Below are 15,213 nucleotides of genomic sequence, written 5' to 3' on the forward strand. Positions count from 1 at the left end.
GGCCCGGCGGGTGTGTGTGTGTGTGTGTGTGTGTGTGGTACGGGGGAAAAGCGCCCCCAAATCCGCCCCCCGTCCCCCCAGGCAGGCAGACAGGCACAGCTCAGCGGTAGCGGGTTTATTCTCCTCGGGGCAGAGCGATTTTCGTGACGGGGGACGGGGCAGGCCCGCAGCGAGGGGCCGAGATGGAGGGCGGCCGTCCCGGCCTCAGATGGTGCAGTTGCTCTCTCCGAAGCGCCGGCACTTCATCACCTTCAGGTAGGTCTCCACCTTGTGCAGGTCCTTCTTGAAGCAGGAGAGCAGCCCGTAGTTCTTCAGCAGGGCGTCCTCGTTGCGCAGGTGGATGTCGAACTTGTCGTAGGTGGGCTTGAGGATCTGCGGGCCCCGCGGGCTCCGGTCCTCCAGCTCCTGCAGGAGGGAAAGGGCCGGGGCTGAGCTGGCACCGGGGGCTCTTAAAACTGGGGCAAGGAAGCAGGGTCTGGCCGTAGCCACTGGAGGGGAGGAGGTCATGAGAGGGGTCAGTAACGCTCTCTTTCCTCCCACTTTTCCAGGGACCAGAGCTTGAAGCCAGACCCAAGCCACGTGCAGCTGGAGCTGCAGTCCGCCTCTCCTCCTGCCCCGCTTTGCTCACCGTTTTTGTTCAGTAAACAGGGTGGTAAAAGGGCTAAAGTGTGATCGTTGTCTGGTTTCTGTGTACTGCTTCCCATTGTCCAAGCTTATATCAAACGGAGAGCAAAACCTGGAAATGCTACAGACTGCAGTCAGGACAGAAGATCTCTGTTTACTCTCAGTGCCTGACTTTTGTAGTTATTTAGGTGCTGGATGATGAAATTCATTGTCCAGACTTACATCACATGGATACAGGTCTTGGGGCTCTAGCTGTGGTGATGCTGAGCAAATCTAAGATGGGATCCTGACAGACAATAAGTAATGTCATTTAAGATAACAAAGCCCAAAGTAACCGTTCTGAAGAAGAACATTCTCCAGCTGTCAGTTGTCTGCATGCTATGTTAATTTAAATGTAATATAAGAGAGAAACATCAGAGTATAGGCTTCCATCAGTACGCAGACTTATATGGGTTGTTTTTATAAAATGTCTCGAGTCTTGGAAGTCAGTATGCAGAACTCTGCAAAATTTGCTTCGCTTTAAAGTGTTTTATGGGGAGATAGGGCAAACATCAGGTTTAACAGCAGGTTTAACCAATGGAGTATTCTTTGGTGCTGGGTTTGTAAAGACTGAGTCTAGAGTGTTGTGATCTTCCTGGCCTGTGCTGCTATGAGTGGTTATGGCAGTGCTGTTAACGTCTGGTACAAGTTTTCTCATGCTCCCAGTGATAAATTGTGTGCAGTGGAGTGTTGTGGTGTGACTATGTTAAAGTAACCCAGTCCAAAGGATGCCAATGGTCTTTGGAGTGGAAAGTGGGGAGACTTCTCATGGTCTTTGGATCCTGTAGAAGACCCTGAGAGCTCAGTGCCCTGTGTCTAGGAGATCGCTGTTACTCCGTAATCGTGCTACCTGCTGCAACTTACCCTCATCAGAGCTTGGATCCCTTCTTCCAGGTCCTTTAGTTTTTCAAACACTCTGTCTGAGGTGCCAAAAACCAGATTGTTTGTGAACACCTTGCTTAGGTATTGCACTGGGGTCAACCAGGACTGGATGAGAACCAGTGAAAACCGAAGAAGCTCCATGTCCTGAAATTAAAAGAGGGGGTCAAAGGTGTGCAGGTGAGGTGTTCTGTAATGTTACCTGTGTGTCTTGCTCCTTCTGAAACAGCCCAGAGGTGACATGGGTGTGCCACTGCTTCTGCAGCTTTGGCAAGTGTTAGAGACTGAGGAGCACCAGGCGTACAGACATACATCCTGTTCTGACAACAGTTACTCTTTGGGGTGGGGGTATGATTTATAGTCTAACCCAAAGGTGTCTTTCTTTTTGCATGCAGGTGTAAATAGTACAAGGGGAGAGGAGTGATACCTCAGCAAGCACTGAAGTGCTCACAGATGAAACGCTCTGTTCCTTAAAAGAGTTCTGCGCTTGCCCAGGGGAGACAACTTACTGATTTCTGCTGGGCATCATCCTTCCCAGTGGGAGCTGGGATGGTTTCTGAGTAACAGAATGCCTGGGAATTCTTGTTGGTGTGTCTCTGGTCCTCCGGAATATAGCTGCGTTCCTGTGGAGACATCCCAAATACACTCAGATCTGTTGGCCGTGTACTGGGAGAAGAGCGTTGACTCTTTCCTCAAGCTGTCCTGACAGGTTGCTCTTTTCAAGAAAGAAATGTGAGACGTGAAGTGTGTCTCTACAGGACTGGCAGGTAGGAAGCTGGAAATCACATGTTGGCACAGTAGCTACTGGACCTCTAGCTCTTGCTTGCACTAAGCCAAAGTGCTGAGGTGAACACAGACCATATGGACTGCGTTCTCCTGAGGAGCAGATGACCCCCTTGGACAGCTCTGGCCAAAGCAGAAGATGGATAGCTTCAAGTCAGTGCCGTAGGTTACTGTCACAGGAAAGAATTGCAAAATGCCTGCTGCTCCCCACAGCTCCCAGGACTGGGTTTCTCTTTGAGGCAGCTGGCTCTGAGTGGTGGGTTTGGGTGTGGGCAGCTGTGGCCATGAGGAGGATCAGGGGTGGAGGCAGAGAGCTGTGAGGAGGAGACAGGCTGGTAGAGACCGGTTCTATCCCATTAAGACTGCTTTTTCCTCCTCAGGATCTGACAGAGGACACCAGTAGTTGAAATGTATCTGTTTCTAGAAAATTGGGCTGGGTGGGAAGCCGTGGTATGGTCCTGAAAACATCAGGTTAATGAGGAGATGCCCGGAGGCTGTGACACTTACGAACTCTTTGTACGTCTCTGCGGCCAGGAGGTGGAGGTGCTGAGCCCTCAGCACAGCGTTGGCAAACAGGTTGGAAAGGGGCATGGCTGGGAAGGTGGCAACTTCTTGTGGCCACTGCAATCCCAGGGTGATCACAGTGATGACGAGAGGAGAAAACCACGACCCTGCAGCAAAGTGGAGAGGAGTGGTGTTAACTGTCCTTCAGTGAGGGTGGCACCTGCATATTACTTCCTGGCCTCTTCTGCCTGTGCTAACCCTAAAGAATGGCTTGTTTGTGTTCATACATGATCTTAGCCCTCCAGTGAAACCCCATCCCCTTTTACTGGATGTGCCCTCGAGGCTTGTGCTGCTCCCAGTGTTTTTCTGCCTTAAGAATGATTGTTGCTCCATGAAAACCGCAGTGCGTCCCTGTGTCGTTCCTTAACACGCTCGTGTTTTTCAGTGGGTCTTGCCTTCATGAATGGAGTATGATGCACCTGTCACTGCATGAGCAAACGGGATGGTGAGTACCGGGGGAGGGACTGGGAATAGCTCACTGTAGCCTTGTTTTACACCGTGCTGCTGACATGAAACTGTCTGTCTGCCTTCACTAGGGTGAAAAGTGACTGCATTACCTGTGTTGTAACTGAAAACTTCTGCTCTCTGGCACACACCTGTAGAATCCAGTGATCCCTGACAAGCCTAAAGGCTATTAACCCCTGGCATCTAGCTCACGCAAGTGGTCTCTGTAAGTACAGATGGACACAAAGTTAATCTCAAACAAGCACCCTTCTGTGGAGGAATGCCCTGGAGCCTGTAGGACATGGACATAGGCATTAGACATCATCCTGATCCCCGTCTTAAGCCTTGAATGTGAGTTTTAATATCCCTGCCACTATTTATGTTAGTAATAACTATTCCTGCTGTGGCTTGCATGTCTTTTCTTCTCGTTCTCCAGCCTCTCCTTGCTCCTTGCCTTTAGCATTAAATGCCCCTTGCATTTGCATTATTAGCATAATGAATACCTGAGTCAATCCGTGGTTAAAAGTCACGCTGTTGGGAAAACTATTCTTTTTCCTTGATTTTTAAGTTGCCACATTTTAATTTAGGGTAGGCACTGAGCATATATGGGCCACAGTACCATCCTATCATAGTATCCCATCACCCAAAGCACATAATCAGACTCATAGAATCATTCAGGTTGGAAAAGACCACTAAGACCATCTAGTCCAACCTTTAACCTGATACTGACAAGTCCACCATGAAAACATACTACTAACTTCTACATCTACATGTTTCTTGAAGACCTCCAGGGACAGTGACTCAACCACTTCCCCGGGCAGACCCATTCCAATGCCACACAACCCTTTCAGTAAAGAAATTTCTTCTAATATCCAACCTAAACCTCCCCTGGCACAACTTGAGGCCATTTCCCCTCATCTTACCACTTGGTGCTTGGGAGAAGAGCCCAATCCCCACCTTGCTACAACCTCCTTTAAGGTAATTGTAGGGTGTGATAAGGTCTCTCCTGAGCCACCTTTTCTCCAAGCTAAACAACCCCAGCTCCCAGAGCTGCTCCTAGTAAGACTTGTTCTCTAGACCCTTCACCAGCTTTGTTGCCCTTCTTTAGACACAATGCTGCCTGTAGCCACAATGTCAATCCTTGTAAACAGAAATAAAGAAGAGTACCTGGAGCCATTTCTGCCTGGAGAGTTGCTCAGATGTTGCTTGAAAGTGAATGTTTCTTCCTTTCATCTAGGCTGGTAATGGCAACTGTTGAGACACCCCTTATATAGTAGGGGGTCTGTTTAAAATGTATGTATGTGTTCATGATCACAACAACCTCTCTATATCTTCTCCATGCATAAATGCACGCGTGTTCGCAATGGTGCTACCTAATTGTAGTCATTTATACATAGATGGAAAGGTTGGGGAGGATGTTTGCCTGGGGATGAAATTAGTGCTGAATGATTTCTCCATATTCTGCTGTTTATTGCAAATAACGGTTTTATCATCATGGGAAGACCCACTCCAAATCAGATCAGTGCTTTTACATGGTGGAATTTCCCCACATAGGTAGAAAGTGCTCCTAATTTTCCTGCCTGCTCCAGGCAGGGTCTGGCCCACAGTTAACAGGGCTGACAAGCCAGTTTGGGAGACCTCTGACATAAAGCAAAGGAGATGGTTTCCCATTTATTGTTAGTGGGGATAGAGCTGGATGGATGTTGCCAGATGAACCACGTTTCTGCCACATAACTTCTGTCATGCTACCAAAATTCAACAAATAGTTTTTGTGGAAAAGGGATATTTTGAACAAGTTGATTTTTTTTTTTTTTTGGAAAATAACAATTTCTGTTCCTTGAGGTAATGGTTTGATTCAAATTTTCAGCCAACGCATTATTTTACTTACATAAGACATTAAAAGCACCTAAGAACAAATGTGTTTTTCCCTCATGCAACAGCTCAAGCATTGAACTGCAGAAGTAATTTGCAAAGCCCTGCTTTGGGAGAGGAGATATCAACCCCTGTTGAAAAACAGCGTGGCAGTTCCCAGGCAGAGACAGAACAAGGTCCCTGGGGTCAGCTGGTTTGTCTGGCACAGGTTTGGTGAAGAGCTGTCACATGTAGGTGTGTTACTGGGTACCAGCCTGCCTGCTGCAAATCCAGGTGCCAGAGCTCTGGGAGGTTTCTCACGTCCTCAGCTGGGCAAAGCTGTGAGAAGATCTGGTCATCAGCTGCTTTCTGCTCTTGCCTGAGACAGGAATGAGAAATATCTCTGCGTTGAGCAGAGGGCTGGTGTGGAGAGGAGGGAGAGGAGATGGGGAAGAGCAGAGGTCACAGCACACACCCTGCTTTTGAGCAAGACAAGACAGAACCTGGGATGGACAGCTGGGGGGGTGGGCAGGGGGTGGTGGTGCTTAAAGGACTTTTCCTTCCTCCCAGGGCCCTGGGTGCCCCAAACCGCTGTGTTTGTTCGGGGCCCTGTTTGCTCCCCGGTCAGGGGCAGTGCTCCGGCTCCCCGAGCCCCTGGGTTGGCCTGCCCCCCTGCTTCGGCTCCACTTTCCATGAGGCAGCATCATCACTGCAGCAGAGGGTGCGAGAGCTCGTTAATAAACATGCTGGGGAGAGCGTGATCTGTTCCGAGAAGCCCCTGGGTGTTCACTCGCATGGTGGTGTCACGGAGTAAATGTCAGTCCCTAGAGAAAAGGGAACAGTGGGTCCTGCAGCTATCAGGTATCTGGTCACCCAATAGCCAGCAACATCTGGGTGTGTTTTTCTACTTCAGATTGTGTTTAAATATGTCAATATTCGTCAGAGATGAGCAGAGCAGCAGCCCCGCCAGCCAGCACAGGCTCTGCTGCCTGCTCGCGATGATGCTCTACCACTGCAGCTAGATTAATACGGCACCTTGCACCAGACTGCTGCCCATCACTTGCTACCCTGCTGCCCCTCCAGCTCTGTTAGCAAAAGCACGGTGCTAAACCAGCAATTTTCATCTTAGAGCCAAGCACAGAGATGCCAGCATGTTCCAGGCTGTGCCCCTGAGGTCTGTTTTCTCCCCACTCACATAATTTCTGTGCATTAAATGAGGCAGAAGCTTTGTGGAAATGGCAGTGCGTGGCTGGGATCCTGGGCTGGGCAAACACACGCCACTGGCACAATTACAGTTGCATAAGCAGCTTGCAAATATCAGCTTGGCATTTTTCTAGCTTCCAAGTGCCCGCATGTGCGACCCAAAGTAGAACATCACAAAGCAGCATGAGGCTCAGTAATTTCCAAGTTCCTTTTCTTATTTGAAAGAGAAAAAAACCCTCCATTCTTTTCAGGGTGGTCCCACGTCCACCCGCCTTGCCCTGTGGACAAATGAAGCAACTTTCCGTGGAGGTGTGTGTACGCCCTGGCTCCTCCCGGCCCCCCAGGAGGGGTTTTGTGCAGAGGTTCCCAGCCGGGGACCTGCAAACGGTGAATCCTGACTGAGGAGCCAGATGCTGGCCCACAGCCCAGGCTCTGTAGCTCCGTCAGTAACAAGATCGATGATAGAGGCTTTAAGTGATGGTTGACTGCCTTTGCTAGCTCACTGCCCTGAAGGTAAATAGTCCTTCTCAGTTTGAATTGTGTGTGTGTGTGTATTTTCTGGAGCTAGGACTGCTCAGTTTCACCCAGCCTGTTTCTAAATGGCAGATATCATGAGGCTGAAGGAGGTCCAGGACTGCAGCCCAGTGGGACTTAAAAACAACTGTCTGCCCAATCATACTTCAATGGTGGGGATAAGAATCAGGATACAGAGCCTGGACTGTATATATTGAAATGTATTTAATTACACTGAGTGCATTTTAAATACAAGCCTATTTCAGTATAAAATTAAAACCCATCTCTGTACTCCCCAGAAACTAATCTAAGCAATTAAAGTAAACCCCTAGCAGTACAGAAATACTTATTTGCTTCTGGCGTTTTAAAGGAAGCTAAGGCCCTGGGCTAAGAGAGTAGCCAAGCGGCAGAGCGGAACTGGGGTCGCCGAAACTGCTTTTGACATTGCTTCCTCTCCAGATGCAAACAGCAAATTCTCTGTCTTTCGTGTGATTCGGTTAAGTCAGTTGAGTGAGTTGTTTACACAGAGCTGAGAAACCAGTTGGGAATTGGGAAGGCCGGGAAATTTGCCTTCCTCTCCCATTTTGTAACTGAAAACAAGGCATGGAGGGATGAGCCTTGCTAGTCCTAAAATCTTGGCAAACATGGAAACCAGGAATTCATTTCCCTCACTGTGAGTACTCCTTCAGTTAATCAAATTTACAAGACACGTTTAAGTAACATTTAAATACATGTATATGTAGCCAGTTTAGGATAGCTTATTTAACTAATAAAAAACAACCTTAAAATGCTGTTTTTTTGCTATTTAGATTGAATCCCAGTTTTCCATTAAGCTGATTTACCAGTAAACAAGAACCAGCCTGTTCCCTATTTGCTCGTAATTTTACTCTAGCTTTTTTTGTTGGCTGTCCATGACTTGGGGAGGTCTCATCTTTCAGCCTCACAGTTGTTGTCACCCCCCTGATGCCCGTCACCCTGGTGTCCTGCCTTGTCCAGCTTCGTACTGTCAAACCCACCGTGATGGGCTCCCCATGCCTTTGGGGACCCCCCCGGCAGTGAAAGCCCCGGTGTTGTGTGCCCAGCCAGCCCTGAGCCCCATCACCCGCACGCCTGCTGCTGCCGTGCCAAAACGGTTTTTATTAACAGAACCAGTTAGTGCCGTTGTGCTCCTCTCCAGATGTTTTCTAGCTTTTCTTGCAAGAGCAGATGTAGCTGGAGCAGAGCTCAGCTCTTTGCTCCTGGCATTGGGCCCTGTTCCTCCTGCTTCGGTTCCTGGCGGTGGTTTTTGTCTCGTCCCAGGCTCAGCACTGACGTCTTGGGGCCGCAGTGGTCCCCCCGTGAGTGCTCAGCCGGCGCTTCCAGCAGAGCCCACGGCTGCTCTCGACTTCACATCCCTGCCTGCGCTTGGGGCCCTGAAGGGGTGAAATTTGGTTTCCAGCTGCCTGAGCGGAACCCACAGAAAGCTGCTCCTTGTTCCCAGACATCCCACAGACCCTGGCACCAGGGTTATGGTGGGGTGGCACCAGGACGTGCCACCAGGACACCCCTGGATCAGGCACGGCAAGACGCAGCTTGGATGCCTGGAACGGGAGGTGCAGGATGTGAATTTACCCATTACCTTTATTACGGCTTGAAAAAGCAGTCGTACACCTGTGTCCCACACTTTAAATCTTTCCCATAGGTTCTGAGGTTGCACTTGTCCCTCACCAAGGGGACGTCCTTCTGACACAGGCCAGCTCTTGCCTGGTGAGGAGCAAGACCTGTGCAAGACCCTCCAGGTGGGGGCTGCCTCCCCAGCCTTTCTGTAGTCTTTGGAGAGAACGAGGCACTTTCAGAGGATCTTCCAGCTTGTACAACTTCCAGCTTGGCCTGCTGGGCACGTCTATGGCTCGAGACCTAAACAGTGGCCCCAAATCTACTTATAGCACCCCCATGGTGCTGCTCACCTTGGCTCCACTGCCAGGAGTACAGGGCCCACAGCGGGGTCTCACAGCCCACAAGGGTCCTTGCAGCATGGGGAGTGATCAAGCGTGGTCCTCTCCTTCCAGGAGGTGGTGGGGACAGAGGAGCCCCAGCACCCAGCACCGTACTGCCATTGTGGTGGCCACGCAGGAGCTCAGAGCGTGATGTGGGGCTGCCTGGGGATCGGGGCTGCTGGCGACCAGGGGGCTGGGGTTGGCTCCTAATATCTACATGGGCTTTAGGGGTTCAGCAGCGGGGCAGTAAGAGCAGCAGCCAGGGCAGGACAGTCTTGGGGGGTGCAGTGAGCACCGAAGGGCAGCGAGACTCGAGCTCTGTGCAGGGCTGCTGGAGGCGGCTGAAGGTCCGTGGTGGCAGATCGGGACCCGGGTGCCTGTCCCCACGGGGCACTGGCGCGGTGCTGGCAGGGAGCGGTGCCACCGGTGCCGGCCTGGCGGTGGGTGTGGGACCCCTCACTCCTCCCCTGGGTGTTCCCCGACCGTCCATTTGGCCTTCACGTCACGGAAAGGAGTGATGTCCTCGTAGGTGGCCATCTGCTCCACCTCCAGACCCTGCGCCGAGAGGAAGGAGGTTGAGACACAGGAGGGGGACCCCCAAGTGGGGACCCATCTCCAGAGTGCTCCCCCAGGGATCAGGGCAGCTTCTGGAAGGGGAGATGGAGACAGATGGGTGAATGTGCTTAGAGCTTGGCTTGGGGTCTACAAGCTGCTCTATGGCCAAGGAGCAGCAAGCACTTCGGAGGAACGTGCCCTGTGTGCCCTGCGAGGGCTGCTGTACCTAGCAGGCACCCAGCAAGGGCATAACTGGCTGTTTCAAGGCTCAGACTGATATTACAGAGGTATTTCTATAATTAATTGAGCATTACCTCATAGGTGTGGTCCTCGTCAGGGCTCTCTTTGCCTTCACCCTATAGAGAGGAGAGTCACAGGTTGGGTGTCACCAGCACTCCCACAATAGCTGGTGCAGCCTGCGCTGGGATCCTCCACCCCCCTCCCAAGGCCAGGCCCCATGGCCTCCACAGGCAAATCTGGACAGTCCCCCCACTCCACTTCAGGTGCTTTTTTCAGGTAGCCATGTCCCCAAACCTGGTCCTTGCCCATCCTGGCCCCAGCAGTGCCCTCGCTGCCCTGCCCAGGACACGGGGCACTGCTGTGAGCACCGCGGCGGTGGAGCCGGGGACGTCCCCGCTGCTGGCGATGCTGCCACTCACTTTGTCTAGGAAGAGGAGCATGGGGACGCTGATGAAGACAACCAGCAGGACGGACTGGATGATGATGATGGCGTCTTTCAGGGTGTTCCTGCTCTGGATCTGCTGGATGTTGCTGTGACCTGGGAGCAGCAGCACAGAGAGAGCCCTGAGCCCCGTCTCCATGCCAGGCTCCCAGGGAACAGGGACGAGCTCAGCATGACCACAGGTTTGTGTCAGAGCAGGGGAAGGGACTGGGGTGGTGTCTCTTGGAAGGGACCAGGGCATTGCAACCCCCCGAGGCTGGCAGCAGGGACCAGTTCTGGAATGGGACACCCTGGAAAAGACCCACCACTGACCAGAACTGGGAAAAATGGGATTTTTTAGGGCAATGCACTCCCTGGGATGCATTTATATGGGATGGACATGCCAAGGCAAACCTGGGGGGTTGTCTCGCACACAAAGAAACATCTGCCACGTGGTGGAGCACCTACGGTTGTGTCTGAAGGGGTTCCACCAGCACGGGAAAGGTGGGTGCCAGGAGTGTGATGTGGGCTTCACGTGGAGGGGGGAAGCAGGAAAAGCGCGTGGAGGTCACACACCAGCGGTGGAGGTGACGGGGGGCTCCCACTCACCCATGACTCTGAGCTCCGTCCCGCACATGTGCGGCCGCTTGTTCTCCGACGTGAGGTTCTTCCTGTCGCACACGTAGATGCCGTTGTCCTCGTATCTGATCCTGAAGATGGTGAAGTTGATGAAGTTTTCTTTCCTCTTGACGCTGAAGCGGGAGGTGCTCTGGTCCATCACATAGATCTGATCGCTGTCCTCCAATGTCTTGTACCACTGCATGCTCTGGGGCTCTTGGGTGTAGCAGATGAAGGTGATGGGTGTGTTCCTCTTGGCAGCCACGTAGCGCGGGTGCTGGTTCAGCTTTCGGCACCCATTGCCTGCCAGGGGACAAGGATGGGCACGTAAAGCCAACGTGCTTGTAATGGAAACCCATTTTTTGTGGAAGTGACTTCACTGGGACACTTTTTCTGCTGCTCCCACCCATCTCTATATACATATGCCTTCTTAGCCCCAGCTTGGCTCCCAGATTACAGCCTGCACTGGCATGCATCACAGAGCCTTTGCCAAGACCCCCAGTTGGCTTCCCTCCCCATCACTTCTACTTTTTTTTTCATTTTGCTCAAATTTGTGTTTTGCCTGTTTTCACATCCCAGAGCTGGGACTTGTTTGGGTGGCAGAGCTCATGCTCAGCATCCTGGGGGTGGGAATGGCACAAGCGTTGTGTGCACAAGCCCATCACCTCTATCACCTGGTCCCGAGCCATGGCCCGATCACCCAATGCACTCTGCAAATGCTTAGTTAAAATGCTCACGTCCTTAGGAAAGACAAAACGGATCCGGCTTTGCAGAGGGAGAGCAGGGGAGGGAGATGCCCCGGAGGAGGTTGCAGCCTGGGAAGGGCTCTGGGGACATCTGTGGCTCTGCTGGGGCTGGCAGCCTCATGGCACAGCCAGAGGGTTGGGAGGGACCCTGGGGACACAGGGAAGAGCCCAGTGGGTCTGAGATGTTACCTGTGCTGTTACTGGTGCTGTTCCCGGTGCTGTTCCCGACTGCTGAGATCCCACCTGCAAGACAGGAGAAGGGGCCTGAGACGCTGGCCAAGGGCTCCTGTAGGAGAAGCCCACTGAGGACATCCCAGATGGGACGGCACGCATGGTGGGTCCTTCACACCCTCCCCATATGGGGCAGCGAGCTCAGGAGCATCAACCAGACCCCACTCAGAGGCCATTTGAGCACAAACCCTCCTATTTCCACCCCATCTCCTGAATTAAGTAAGCTGCTTTCTGGTTGACAACCCGGTGAAACCTGCCTTTGCTATTAAAATGGGCTGGGCCGGGGCGAGGAGCGCGCTGCCCCGTGGGTGCCCAGTTCCTCTTGCTGCAGCTGGGCAGGAAGCACCAGCCCTGTTTGCCGCGCCGCTTCAGCGCCCAGCTCCGTCCGCTCGGGGAGCGTTCGCCAAGCCCTGCTGCAGGGCAGCTGGCATGGAGGTGGGGGCTGCACCACCTCCAGCGTGCTGGGGCTGCTGCAGAGCCCCCCAGAAGAAGAGAATAATAATAAGAAGAAGAACAAGAAGCCAATTCCCCAGCCTGAGCTTTGCCCCACACTTTGCTGCCCCGCTGCAGACCTTCCCGCCCCGATGAGCAGCGTGGTGGGGACTTGCTGGCTCCAGAGACTTGCCTGGGACCAGGCTGCCCAGTTTGTCTCCAGTGCCTGCCCCCCTGCAGACAAATTCTCCCTTCTGGCCTCGTCTCATTTTACAATGCAGAGATGCCCCTTGTCCAGCCTGTGTGCTGGGTTCCTGTCCCTGCCACCTGCAGCTGGGGCTTCGCTCTCTGAGTTCTGCTGCTGTTTCTGAATGACGACCAAGCTGGCTCCTCACCTTGCAGCCTTCAGACCCTCCAAAGGCAAGATTTCCATTGCATCCACAAGCAGCTCGAGCTTTCCCCACCTTCTCTGAAGCCACCCTGAGAGTAAGGATGAACCCTTGCCACATCAAATCTGCGCGGTGGCTACCCAACAGCAGCCTTTTACATGATTTTCCCCCAAGGGCACACGTTCCTCAGCCTGAAGACGAGGGTGGGGGCTGCTGCAGGGTTTGTGGGTGCCCCTGCATCAAGGATGGGGAGGAAGGGGACGGGAGCCATGTCCTGGGTTGAAAGGCTGCTTCTCCATGGGGATTCAAAGGGAACAGCATAGGGATGTTCACACTGACCCCCCAGGTCAACCCCAAAAGCCTTTTTCCTCCCATTTCTCCTCCACTCTTGGACACGCAGCCCTGTGGAGTAAAGGCAGGTGGCTTGGCCCTGGCCTCAGTGATGTGCTGACCCCAGCTTGTGCCCATCCTCCGGCCTCCAAGAACAATAAATGGTGAAGAAAACCCTTCTTTCCTGCCACCACAGCCATGAATACTCTGCACCCACTCGGCACCCGGCTCCCCAGTTCCTTGGTCCCAGCTGCCCACCAGCTCCTGCGCCCTGTCCCAGCCCCGGGCTGGCTTTGTGCAAAAGCTCATAACCTGCAAAGTTTAAATTATTTAAAGCCAGATGTGGATGGAGTCCCTCAATGCACAAGGCAAGGGACACATGCCAGTGTGCATGCTTTCTTGCTCCTTCAACCCTCTACAATGCAAAGCCCGCGCTGAATGCCTACCTGCAGCCAGGGCCATCAGCCAGAGGTTTGCCTGGAGCACCCAGAGCCTCCTGCAGAAATCAGCCATTTTTTCACCACAAACAACAGGGAAGCATCCAGTCGCTGACCCTTGCTTCTGCAAAAACACCACGGCTGCTCCAACCAGCTTGGCCTTTGCACCTAAAAATGGCAAAGCTGCTGCTACGCAAGACGGCGTCTTTCCTGCTCATGTAAATCGGATGCGGTGGGGACTTTCCCTGGGGCTGGTTTTGAATGCGGCGCAGACGCTGGGGCGGCCGTTGCTGTGCCCGCCCTTGCCTTGTCCAGCCTCGTGTCCTCGGGCCGTGCTTGCCATGGCAGAGTTATTTGAGGGAGGGGACCGAGGCCAGTGGCTCTGCACCCCCAGTGGAGGTGAGCCTGTCCGTGGAGCGCTCGCCAACTCCATGCCCGGGCTGGCAGAGGTGCAGCACAGGGAGGGGGTGCTGGCACCAGCACGGCTCCGTGGCACAGGGCAGGGGATGGGGTTACCCCAGGCGAGGCAGGATCACACCCCAGCTCCCTAACAGCACGGGCTCTGCCCTGCAGGAGATGGGGAACGAAGCCACAGGCAGTGGTGGAGGCTGGACCAGTGGCTGCGAGGTCAGAGCAGCACATGAAGTGCGGGAAGGAGGCGGGTTGTGGGTTTCTCCTGCTCGCTGCAGATTTGGTGGCATCGGTGCACAGCCCCTGTCCCCAGCACCCCAAAGTGTCCCCAGGGCTGCCCATCCAGGTAAGGGTAAAGCCTAGACAGGATGTCCAAGACACAGAGCCCCCTCCTTGGGTGATCACCATGCCTGGTCCTTCTCTGCAGCACAGTTGCCATGACCGAGACCCTTCCTCCTGTGTCCTTTGGGCACAGCCACCACAAGTGGCACCCAAGCTGTGCCCTGGCCCCATCTCTCTGGCACATAGGTGCAGTTCCCCCTCACACTGTGCCACAGCACCTCTCCAACCGCCGTGCTCTGCAAACTACGGGTGAGCACTGAACTGTAACTCCATCTGAAAAACACCTTGGGGTACTTTTGCCAGCCGGGTTGGTCCCCAGAGCCCGGCTTTGTCTTCTTGGGGCCTCCCCAAACCTTCACTTTCTGCAGGTCGTTTCTTTTTTGCTGTTTCTGAGCATCCGGCAGCTGCTGGGAGCCAGCCCAAGTCTCACCTTGTGTGCAAGGGGGTGTGAGCCGAGCAAGAGCAGAAATAAAGGTTTCCAGAGAAATTGTGGCCCCGGGGAAAGAGATGATGGGAGAGGTGCCTTCTTGCAGCAGAGCAGCCAGGCTGTGCCATGCATGGAGCTGTACGCTGGGGCTAAACTGTCAGCACCCTTGGTATTACTGCTAAAACTCAGCCTGGCTGTGATGTCCTGGCAAGCCAGCAGTGATGGAGATACCCAAGGGCTGGGACAGCACAGGAAGCACAGGAGAGATTTGGTAATCATCCCCTGGGGCTGGATATAGGAGCTGCAATGAGCAATGCAAGGAAGGCCAGCAGCTGCTCCCCGGGCTGGAGGTGCCTGGGAGAGACCTGATGGTCCCATAGGAAGGTCCTGTGTCCCCACAGGGGGTGGTGGGATGAGCACAGGGCACAGCTGAGCCAGGGCCAGGCAGCTGCACCCTTCACCAGCCCATTCTTATTCATGGTGGCTTGTGTTTCACTGCTGTCCTTCCTGCCACCGCAGGGGGACGGGGACACGGGGGCTGTGCCACCTCCTCCCTCCATCCTGCTGCCTGCGTGGGTGCTGTGATGCATCCCACTTGAATTACACCAGCCCTGGCACGAGCTGTTCTAGGGAGAGAGAAAACAACGGTGAGGCCGTGCCATGGCCCCTGGGGACACCAGCAGGTCCTGGAGGTTACTCCCAGCTCAGATTCTGGCCACGCATCAGCACAGAAACGTTCTTCACCCGCTGCTGCCTCC

The 15,213-nt window shown here is 53.6% G+C and overlaps 2 protein-coding genes and 1 long non-coding RNA gene across 3 annotated transcripts; 1 reads left to right on the top strand and 2 right to left on the bottom strand.

Annotated features, from left to right (window-relative positions):
* Nucleotides 1-100: 100 nt before the first annotated feature.
* LOC310885575 (somatotropin) lies at nt 101-4,650 on the bottom strand. Its single transcript, XM_083809090.1, has 5 exons — nt 4,501-4,650; nt 2,833-2,996; nt 2,052-2,165; nt 1,528-1,689; nt 101-405 (listed from the first exon to the last, which is right to left on the bottom strand). Exons 1-5 carry the CDS (start codon nt 4,508-4,510, stop codon nt 205-207), a joined length of 651 nt encoding a protein of 216 aa, XP_083665216.1. The 5' UTR covers nt 4,511-4,650; the 3' UTR covers nt 101-204.
* On the top strand, nt 2,172-4,507 carry LOC310885576. The gene is made up of 2 exons (XR_014574856.1): nt 2,172-2,309; nt 3,275-4,507. It is a non-coding gene; the product is annotated as an uncharacterized lncRNA (long non-coding RNA).
* A 155-nt stretch (nt 4,651-4,805) lies between the features above and the next one.
* CD79B (CD79b molecule) lies at nt 4,806-13,487 on the bottom strand. Its single transcript, XM_083809085.1, has 6 exons — nt 13,285-13,487; nt 11,646-11,699; nt 10,702-11,013; nt 10,091-10,209; nt 9,746-9,787; nt 4,806-9,431 (listed from the first exon to the last, which is right to left on the bottom strand). Exons 1-6 carry the CDS (start codon nt 13,349-13,351, stop codon nt 9,333-9,335), a joined length of 693 nt encoding a protein of 230 aa, XP_083665211.1. The 5' UTR covers nt 13,352-13,487; the 3' UTR covers nt 4,806-9,332.
* Between the last annotated feature and the right edge of the window lie 1,726 nt (nt 13,488-15,213).

The sequence above is a fragment of the Anser anser genome, assembly GCF_964211835.1.
Source record: "Anser anser genome assembly, chromosome: 23".
NCBI classification, from domain to species: domain Eukaryota; kingdom Metazoa; phylum Chordata; class Aves; order Anseriformes; family Anatidae; genus Anser; species Anser anser.

Coding starts and splice junctions, on each gene's coding strand:
- LOC310885575 (XM_083809090.1), bottom strand. Junction 2,166..2,832: donor CAGAGACGTACAAAGAGTTC/GTAAGTGTCACA, acceptor ATGTCTCCACAG/GAACGCAGCTATATTCCGGA. Junction 1,690..2,051: donor ATGATGCCCAGCAGAAATCA/GTAAGTTGTCTC, acceptor TTTTAATTTCAG/GACATGGAGCTTCTTCGGTT.
- CD79B (XM_083809085.1), bottom strand. CDS start 13,351: ATGGCTGATTTCTGCAGGAGGCTCTGGGTGCTCCAGGCAAACCTCTGG. Junction 11,700..13,284: donor GCTGATGGCCCTGGCTGCAG/GTAGGCATTCAG, acceptor CCTGTCTTGCAG/GTGGGATCTCAGCAGTCGGG. Junction 9,788..10,090: donor TGCTCCTCTTCCTAGACAAA/GTGAGTGGCAGC, acceptor TCCTCTCTATAG/GGTGAAGGCAAAGAGAGCCC.